At 38.8% G+C, this 10813-nt stretch overlaps 1 protein-coding gene across 2 annotated transcripts in view; it reads left to right on the top strand.

Moving 5' to 3' along the window:
- The window catches only part of LOC105213561 (dedicator of cytokinesis protein 3), a 77874-nt gene that overhangs the window by 59806 nt on the left and 7255 nt on the right, over window positions 1–10813 (top strand). For both annotated transcript variants that reach the window (XM_011186474.3, XM_011186475.3), the window contains exons 4-9: window positions 6301–6421; window positions 6511–6754; window positions 6847–7067; window positions 7175–8687; window positions 8774–9594; window positions 9648–9757. In XM_011186474.3, the coding sequence (XP_011184776.2) occupies window positions 6301–6421; window positions 6511–6754; window positions 6847–7067; window positions 7175–8687; window positions 8774–9594; window positions 9648–9757 (3030 nt within the window). The remainder of the gene's footprint in view (window positions 1–6300; window positions 6422–6510; window positions 6755–6846; window positions 7068–7174; window positions 8688–8773; window positions 9595–9647; window positions 9758–10813) is intronic.

The raw sequence follows: 10813 nt of genomic DNA, 5'->3' as shown, positions 1-10813 counted from the left end.
ACCGATATATCCGATCCCAAGCATACCGATTTAGTTTATGAGGAATTTTGGTACCAACAATATAGAAAATATTCACAAACTGTCTTTTATATACACATAAGAGGTGTGTTAAAAACTAACGGTTATTTTCGTTTTTAGGAAAAAATATTTATGCATTAATGTTGTTGCCTTTAAAATAGTCTCCATTCGATATAATGTATGTCAGCCCTTCTTTCAATCATCGAAAAACTTCTCAAATCAAAATTTGGGATAGGCATTGGCTCTTTAATTCTTTTTATTTTTGAGAATATGACATTTGTCCAATTACTTGATAAAGTCCGTAAAATTTAAAATTTTTCCCGTTATATTTTGAAGACACCACGCCTATCTCTCATATTCACCCCTATATACTGAATAAAATTAAACCGAAGCACAGAAGAAACACGGTATAAAGAGGTAACCGAAATGACAGAGAGTCTCATATTTGACGGATTTCACGCATTTCTGTAGTAGATGTTTGAATTACATAATAATCTGTTTGCAATGAAAAAGGTATTCTACAGAAAGTAGGATGTTTAAATTGCTGTTTTATTAAATAAAACTTATGAGGAAAGGTACTTCTGGAAATATATTCTTCCACATTTAGTTAAATAATTGTTTATTTTAAGAGAAATCACATTTAACCCATAATTAGATTTTGCAATTATGTTACTACCTATGTGAACCTGACCAATAATCACCAATTTCAAATGTTTTCAAAAAGTTATAGCATTCCTACTAATTTAATGTGGACCCACAGTATGAGAAACTGGAAGAGGTATCGATAGTGAAGCCACATAACCTTTCAAAATCAATCTTATACGGTGGCATCAGAAAGAATGACTAATCATCATAGAATATGTAACGGAACTCCAACTATTAACGCAAAGCACTAAAACTGGTACGTGGCTTTGCGGCCTGTCAGACTAACCTAACCTCATCTGTTGCTAGAAACATTTTGTGAACAAAAAATAACGCTGTTGGGTCGTGAGAGTACTAAAATAAATCCGAATCACGTTTGTTAAGAAAACAATTTAAATTACATAAATAAATAGTTCTATAATTCCGATCATGTTCGCTGACTTTTTAAACCAGCATTGATTTACTATACAATTTGGCAACCCTTTTTTAAAGGCATGACTTAAAATGTACCTAACTAACCTATGCGAGGGTATGTTTACTACACCGTATCATATATAGTACGCATACATATTCATATGGATTTTGTCTGCTGGTAAAAACTGCTAACTGATCTTGTAGCAAGCAATACAATGTCGCTTCACGAACACACCAGTATATGTATGTATGTATGTATGTATACACGAGCATACACATTGTCACCGATCTCGGAGAAATGAAGTTATAACCTGTTGCCACAAAAGCTTCTGAATACCTAGACGCTAAGTTGCTCACATAAAAATAATGAGTTATACAAAACATGCTCGTGTGCTAAACGACATGCATGCATATACATATATACACCTTCGTATACGTGTATGTCAGCGTCGAGTGGAACCGAGGAGCAGCACCTTTTAAGCGAGTACTTGCTGAATTGAATAGCTCTTGCCACTCTGTGGCGCTCTTACTCTCAAAACTTCTCCTATGTGCTACCGCGGATTGAAGAAGTTAGCCGAAGAAGCATAAATAAATAAATAAGTAAAAGCGACATAAATGCATTCCACGCCTTTGAAAAATGTTCGAAGTCTCTAAACGGGAACGTGATGAATTGCTTGAGAAAGGCAGCAGGAACAGCAGCGTTCATACAAATGTGCATCCATGTATATATATATGTATGTATATATATGCAATGTATTTATGTGTGTTGTATGTACTTGCCACTCCTCATCCTCATGCCATTGCACATTCCTACCTCGTTAGAGCCATCAGCAAGCAGCGGCAGTGAGAGCTTCACGCACGCGCAACTCCTCAGCAACAGTTGTTACGTTTCATTTTATATTATTGTAGTTGTTGCTATACTCGTGGTCATCACCGCGCTCCAACTTATACCCAGCGTGTTTGTATGTATGTATGTATGTGAGCACTCGCTTAGCGTTCGCTACCCTCATTGCCGTCGTCATCGTCTTGATCATTAGGCCGGTTGTTGGCCATCTCTTTCTCTGCGTAAGCCAGGTAGACGACGTAAGCGTAGAACGGCAGCTCGCTGTGTAGCACAACAGCGACAGCGCGCCTGCTTCTGCTGCTGCTGTATGTAGTAAGCGTTTAAGCGGCCACCGCCGATCGCGTTTTCGTTCCGCTTGAACATTAACGACCGCGTTCGTTGCTTGTGGTAGTGTTGGCCAACAACTCCACACCGACCATCAGCAATCGGGCCATATGATCGCACCGAAATTTATCTTCAACGAATTCTTGTACACTGTTGCTGTGGAATGTCGTCGTCGAACGTCGTCGTGTGCTCGCTTATGGAGCATTGTTGACTCAGTATTTCAATATTTGATTTGGTAGTTGTGATTTACTTCGAAATAAATATATGTGACGTAGTATCCAACGAATGTTGGTTACATTTCGCTGAACTTGAGTCAGTTAAGGCCATTTCTTATTTTCAGTTTCTGTGCTGTATATGTATGTACATACATATGGCATTGTCTATTGTAGCCTTTTTTGTGAAATTCTCAAGGGTATTAGACCTTATTCTACATAATTAGAATTGAAGGTTTGATTGAATAGCTCTTATACTTCATTGATTGCCTTCTACTTTGGTAATTAAGGTTTCTCCATGCATATTTATGTAATTCTATAAGTGTTTCAATAACTACACCCTGGCTATACTTCAAATTGAAAAAAATGCTGTTTCAGCAACTGTTTTCGATTATCAAATTTCGAAATACCTATATAATATGTCTTCCTAAACCTTGAAACCTTATTGTTTCTTCATATAAAGTCATAAATTGATTACAAGCTAATAGCAGACAATGTCATTAGTGTTACAATCGATGACAGAATACACGCAGCAAATAGATCGTTCGCATCTTTATAAAACTGTTTAAATCCAAACTAATCAACAGATTGTGCACTGTATAGGACCGTAGTACGACCAGTCTTGTGTTATGGAGCTGAAACATGGAAAATAAGCGAATAAGACCAAACAACTTGGATGATCTTCGAAAGAAAAATGCTCAGAAAAATTTTCGGTGTCGTCAGAATTGGACCTGATGAATGGAGCATAAATCAAAATAGCGAACTTGGCCAGCTAATTCAAGGGGAAAACGTGGTGTGATTTATTAAAACGCAATGAATCAGATGGTTAGGACATATTACCAGAATGGATGATTCAAGAGACCAAAAGAAGGTAATCGACGCGAAAGCATTCATCGGCAAAGTAAGAGGAAAACCAAAATAAAGATGGTAGCACGAATTAAACGAAGATCTGAAGAAGCTCCGACTGAAAAAATGGAGAGAGACCGCAAAAGAGAGAGTAGCATGGAGGCGTATGGTTCAGCAGGCCAAGGCTCACAAAAATACTGTAGAGCCAAATGATGATGATGATAAAGTCATAAATATTATAATCTTTCGACGACCAAAACTAAAAAATAAGCTTGATAAATTTTCACAGAAAGCCCCTTTAAATTTCTTAGGACTCATCCCCAAAGACTTATATGTTGGAGAACATTTCTCCTACAAAACTCATTTGCTATATGTTTGATCTATTTACTTTTCCAAATTACTTAATGAAAGAAACCAAAAATTCAATTTGAAAAATTCTAATACCGTACCGCTTAAGCGGTGGGTGGGTTTCAGAGGTTGAAAACAATGATATCTTTAAATATTTTTAAAGATATACAATCATATATTTCACTTAAACTATTCAGCATACCAAAGGTACATATTTATATAGTGATTTGCAAATTTGTATCTCATTGCCCTTGATCAAATTATTATTTTTTTACATATTTGTACAATTATTAAATATGGCAAAAATAATGATATTTTTCTTTCTTTCTATTTTAACCCCTTAATATGCCGTATGTAAAGTATGCTCTCGTCACATATTTATCTGATTCCCTGATTATGGTAAACCATATATGTATAATTGTAGCTTAACCTTAGCAGAAATAGTGCTTCTGTATATGGGCATTTCCGCCATGTCGAACGTGACAATCGTACACCTTTCCACTAAAAAAAATATGAACTAAAATGTTTTTTTTAATTTTGACAGTAGGATTTGTTAATAGCCCTTCATTAGCTCTACATTTAGTGTTAAGGTTGATTTTGGAACGGTTTTCATTTTCAAGATAATTGCAAAAAACCAAGGCATTCGCACGGGACAAAAAATGGAAGTCGTTTTTGGGAACAACGATTCAAACGGCGATTTCAGCGAATTGTGAGGCAATATTCAAATGTTTTTGATTGTAGAGCGTTGTGAATGGATGCCTTTAAGATTGGTATGAATTTCACCCAAAAATAATTTATAGTTTTTTTTTAATTAAATATTTACCACATTCGCACAGGACATGTCGCACGGGACATTTTATTCCATCATAATATTTATGTTGATTTTGTTGTTATAATACGGAATTATTTAACAACAAGTCCAATAAAATGGCTTAAAAAAGTAGTAAATGTATTTATTTATTTATTTTAACTAATATCCAACGAGAAACATAACAAAAATTCTATAGTATGAAATGAAAATAGTATTATGAATGTGAAATACAGTTTTTTCAGAAAATGCTGACCCGGGTATACAAATTTTTGGATTTCGTTATCTTCCAGACTTTCCTTTTGATAACTGCTGCCACTCCATCGACGGCTCCTTGGAAAAAATTCTATTCTAATGAAGAGTATTTTAATTATTTCATAAAATCAACCAGGCGTGATAATATAAATTTGATTTTAAACTGAGAGCATATTTTAGAAAATCAACTAAAGGATTTTTTTATTTTAGTGAAGAGATTTATCAAGAAAATAATAAGTTATGCGTTAGCTTGCCACTTTTAAAAGCAAACGATTTTCTCCTGACAACCTTGTTAAAATGAGCACTCTTATTTTGTTTTGTAAGCCTATAATTTTCGCCAAAATCTATTTGATTAGCTATTTCAGTAGAATTTGAAGAGCGGTTTTTGCTCATTTGTAATTGTCCGGGACGACAGTTCAAAAATAGTCGACATCACCTTCCACAAACTTCCTGTATTGAATAGGAAGAATTCGGTATTTGGAAATCTTTACATTGACTCGATGTCAATATTGAATATATCTGAAGGAATACTTGTGTGTCTAAAAAGACAAGCCCTCATGGGAGATATCTGCACAATATTAAAAGTCATTAAAAGTCAATATTTCAATTCATGTTTCACTTAGATATTCTAGGATACTATTTTAGTTCAGTTCTCTCCCCCAAAGTATTAAACAGATCGGCTTTAAAACTTTCGAATTCTAATCAAACTACATAGACAAATTATATTATTTGATTCTTACATAATATGTGCTTTATTATTCTTGTTGAATTTGACCGATTTCTAGTCTCCGGATATCCAAATATTTTATTCTGGTATCCCAAAATCTGTATTTGCGTCTCCGGCTATTTAAATATGTGGTATTTCTCCGTTGGTTGAAATTTTTACGATAGACGTCAGCCCATTCAAATTCTGTTGGTTTGATTTCGGTGATATAAACCAAAATTATGCGGAGGACATCAATCAGCTGAGCAGAGTCTGTTTTTTTACTCAAGCTTCGTGCTTACCGAATTCAGCTTCTAATGTACCTCCCTAAAAGGGTTGCCTTCGGAAATGGCGTCGTGTTCCCCTAAATTTATAGTCGTCTTTGAATTACATGTTACCAAATTTTTAATTTTAACTATGAATGTATGTATGTGATTGGGGTTGGAACCGATAAGACGGTTATAGCCGAATCGATGAGAGCACGACACTCCTCTCCTTCCTTCGCAGCTCGGCGCCAGTTGGAGATTCCAAGTGTAACCATGTCGCTCTCCACCTGGTCCCTCCAACAGTGGGAGCCCTTCCCCTTCCTTGGCTTCCTCCGGCGACTGCATCGAACACTTTCAAAGCCGGAGTGTTTTCGTCCATTCGAACAACATGACCTAGCCAGCTGTATCCGCTGTCTTTTTATTCGCTGAACTATGTCAATGTCGTCGTATAACTCGTACAGCTCATCGTTTCATCGTCTGCGATATTCGCCATTGCCAATGTTCCGAGGACCATAAATGTTGCGCAAAATTTTCCTCTCGAAAACTCCTAGTTAACCATATTGTTTAAAATATATGCAGAGTAGTATAAAATTTTAAACAACAACTCTTCTACATTGCAGAAAACTCGGTTTGGATCAAGTGCCACGTATCGGTCCACTAGCAGTAGATCCGCACAATATCGGCATTGTGGGACTGTACAATGTGCATGTGTCTAGCGCAGACAATGCCAAAGCATCATCGGTAAGACAAACTTAATTAATAAATAAAAACATCAGTTATTAACCACAACATATTGAATTATAATTCTCTGTTTACAACTACTCCCACAGAGCCGAGGTACGTTGCGGCGCAAAGTTCAACGCAAAATACTCACACACCATTTATACTTTTGCATGCGTGATTTTGGCCATCGTATCGGTGGCGATGATGCCGAGGTATATTTCTACCTCTACGATGCCAATCCGATGCGCATGCGTGCGCTGTCTGAGCGATTTTTGGTAAAAATCTCGAAAGACGGTTTCTCAAATTACATAGAAAAATTGCATAGCAATTGTACGGTGTTCACAGATTTGGGTGAGTTCGAAATAAAACCAATTTGGAAATTAAAAAACTGCTAGAGTTGAGTATTAAATTTATACAATCATTTTTCCGCGTCTTTCTTCCAGGTGCTGTCGATCTAAATGAAGATCTACATTTAGTGGCTGTGGTAATGCGTGTGGGCAAAATTATTCCTTCGGAAACTGGCAAAAAAGTCGAAAAGAATAATAGCCTCTGTTGCGCGGGTCCAACCTATCGCAGACCGTTTGGCGTGGGCGTATTGCCGCTAAACGATATAACACACTATGACAGCTCTATTGAGTCGGAGGAGAAAGAGTATAACTTTAAGGTGGGTTATTGGAATTAAATTTAGAAAAAGCACAAAATGTTTAGAAAGTCTTTTAAATGTTTTCTTATTATTCCACACTCCCCTGCCAAACCAACATTTCTCCATAGATTTACCAATGCGAAGAGAAAGACTTCCATCAACTGCACGAATTAATCATTAAGAAATCAACTGGCAAATTCTCGCCAATAACCTCAGGGAATCAAAATACACAGGGTATCGTAGTTTCGCTGAAGCTCTTGCACGGCGGACTTGGGCAGGCGCGTCAAGAGCAACCGCTACTCTTTCAAGGCACGACTATCACACGCAAAATGGGCTTTCCCGATGTCATCATGCCCGGCGACGTACGCAACGATCTCTTTATCACGCTGGAACGCGCCGAGTTCGAGCGTGGCGGCAAGAATACCGCAAAAAATATACTAACTACTGTGGTTGTGCTCGATACAGCTGGCAATATTTTAACGGAATGTTTGTGGGGCGCATCGGGCATGGACTCGCAGAGCTACTACAAATCCATGATTTTATATCACCAAAACTCACCCTGTTGGAATGAAATGCTACGTCTAAGTGTGCCCATCGATAAGTTCTCCACCGCGCACGTGCGTTTCGAATTCCGTCATTGTTCGACGCGCGACAAATCGGATCCGAAACTCTTCGGTTTCAGCTTTGCGCGTCTTATGGATCCCAGTGGTGCGACACTCACCGATGGTCAGCACGAGTTATACGTCTACAAATGTGAGGATTTAGCTAAATTGCATGCTGGTAATTATCTGAAATTGCCAAGCAAACCGAAGGATCCACACGCCAAAGTGGATTGCAGCTCCATCTTCCATCGTAGTTCGAAGGAAGTGTTTGTCGTTAAGTCACTGTTATGTTCAACGAAACTTACGCAGAACGCCGATCTGCTGTCCCTACTCCAATGGCGCACCAATCCCGAAACAATTCAAGATTCACTAACAGGTGTGTTGCGTTTGAACGACGAGGAGCTGGTTAAATTCCTACAAGATGTGCTCGATGCACTATTCGCCATGTTCTCCAATGAGGAGGGTAACAGCACTGAGCATTCGGGTCTGGTCTTTCATGTGCTCGTCAGCATTTTTAGCGTGTTGCAAAGCAACAAATTCCAACATTTTCGCCCCGTTATGAACGCTTACATCGAGAATCATTTCGCTGCCGCGCTCGTTTATAAGGGACTGATTACATCGGTTGAGCATATGGCTGTGTTCATGACCAAGGCCGAACATCCCGATCCATTTCAGAAATGCTTTAGTTCGTTGGAATATATCTTCAAATTGCTTATACAGTCACGCAAGTTATTTGCACGAGCTACCGGTGGTCAATACGAGGACTCATTCCGCAGAGATTTGCATTCACTCTTTACAGCGCTTAACGGTATGTTGGCAGTGCCGTCCTACGATGTGATCATACCAACACAAGAGGCGCTGCTAAACTCCACCGGTGTGGTGTTGGAACAGTTGAAAGACACATTGCCGGCGCCGGAGTTGGGTATGTTGGCGCGCAATATGCTGGACGCCATACCCAGGGATGCACCCGTGCGTCTGATACAGGCGAAACTGAATGCCGTTAAGGATCTGGTATCTGGCGAGCTATTTCACGAAGATGGTGAGTCGGCGAGCTCCGTCTATAAAAGCTTCAATATTATTTCTACTACAACTATTTTTTCACTGTCATTCTTGCACTTATTCTAGATTCACGCACTGTAGTCCTCTCGGTTGCCTGCAAACACCTGCGCATGCATCTGGGTCGGCGTGATGAGCTACGCCTGTGCGCCGAAATCATATCTGAAATTCTCAATCACCTCTATGACTTGCAACGTCAGCAACGCGAAAAGGTCACCAACACTTTGCAACATGATCTGGATTCGTTGTGTAAAAACATTCTTGGCATACTCATAAAGACCATAAGCATAATGATGGAAGGTGCCAACACTGTGCTGCCACAATTGGTCGCTTGCCTGCTGGGTTTACTGCAGCTACTGGATGAGACACATTACAAACACTACTGGGACGAATTGAGTCCCAACAAGGATCCACGTGATTTGAAAGATTTCCTCAGCAAGTCTCTACTAGTATTCGAGGAGTTGCTCTCGCAGGATTGGCAAGTCTTCCCGATGGATTGGTTGATCATGAAATTGGCTTGCAATGATGTGTTGCGCAAAGCCTTGGAGGAGTTCGCCAAACCATTAGTCTATCGTTTTCTCGGTCCGCAATCGTTTGACTCGCCACTTTGGTGGTCCTACTTTAGTCTGGCTGTAACATTTCTGACACAGCCCTCACTGCAATTGGAAAAATATCGCGAACCAAAACGCCGAAAGATTTTGAATACTCATGGTGATATGCGTGTTCTAATGGGTTTCCAGATACTAAGCATGTGGTCACAGTTGGGCGAACAGAAATTACATTTTATACCGTCTATGGTTGGGCCGTTCTTAGAGGTGACGCTCGTGCCAGAGCAGGCGCTGAGAAAGGCGACCCTCACGGTGTTCTACGACATGATGCAGTGCGAACAAGTAAGCACATGTTGTTTTTTTAGCAAGCATCAACATAAATATTTTATTTCCAGAGCGCACGCGGCTCCTTCCGCTTAGTGGAGAGTGAACTTATCGATAAGTTGGATTTGCTAATCAGTGAAAATAAGGGCGATGATGAGTATCGTGAACTGTTCAGCACAATGTAAGCTCTCTACAAAAAAAATAGCTATTAAATGTTTGCTTCAATTAGCATGCGCAGTAAGCTGGAGTGAAATTGTATATTGTTTATCCCCCGCAACAGAAAATATTCCCTAATTATTTTTAAGAAATACTGCCGACTTGGCAGATCCCTATTTTTATACTCTCGCAACATGTTGCCCATGTTGTGTGTTAACACTTGGCTTTTCCTCTTTTATTTTTGATGTCCTCTGCCTATCTTTTTGGCATACTGGCAGTTAAGTTTTTCAATGTTTCATTTATTGTTGCATCCTTTAACAGAAAATTTTAATGTTAACCTGCGCCTCAAATAGAATTTTTTGGCCCAAAATAAATTGAATGTTTGAGTGGGTCACTCCAATTAATAAGTCACTATTTCAATAAAAGTATCTATGGTATCCTGCTCGTAGACTTGGCATCAGTATGCTTTTCGAAGATATAATCACTCAAGCACATATCTTCAGCTTTTTCGAAAAGTTTTTCCTATGGAGCCATAATGGAGCTTTTTCAGTCAAATGGAACCAGTTTTTCAACTCCTGATGATGAAATGCAGGCCTGCCTCCAGACTTGTCTGTGTGTGAAACCTCTTTTGGCTGCAGTCTCTTAGATAACTCATAGCACATCCGGTTTCCTCTTTGATTGCACTTTATTTTGTCCGATGTATATACCAAAGTAATAGATTCCAAATCCAGATGTCTGTCTGACCCTCTGTGCACGCGATAACTGTAGTGAAAATTTAGACATGTTGATAAAACTTGGTGCAAAAATTCCCTGAAACCATGAAAGGCATACGTAAAACAGTTTAGGGAAAGTAGGTGTGGCTCCGCCTCTTATAGGATACCTCGAAAACTACTATCATGTCCCTTAGGTACCTTATTAAACAGCATGAAAATGGGTGACATCAGATTATAACTACACCTATCGTGGTTATCATACAAAGGACTGCTTAAAAATAGTTAACTCACTGACGGAAAAACCAGAAACTCCTAATTTTATATTAAATTTATAATATTCAATGGGTGCGGCACCACCCACTTATTGG

The sequence above is a fragment of the Zeugodacus cucurbitae genome, chromosome 2 (genome assembly GCF_028554725.1).
Source record: "Zeugodacus cucurbitae isolate PBARC_wt_2022May chromosome 2, idZeuCucr1.2, whole genome shotgun sequence".
Lineage (NCBI taxonomy): Eukaryota > Metazoa > Arthropoda > Insecta > Diptera > Tephritidae > Zeugodacus > Zeugodacus cucurbitae.
The sequence above is the reverse complement of the archived record's forward strand: the minus strand, read 5'-3'. Positions and strand labels throughout refer to the sequence as shown.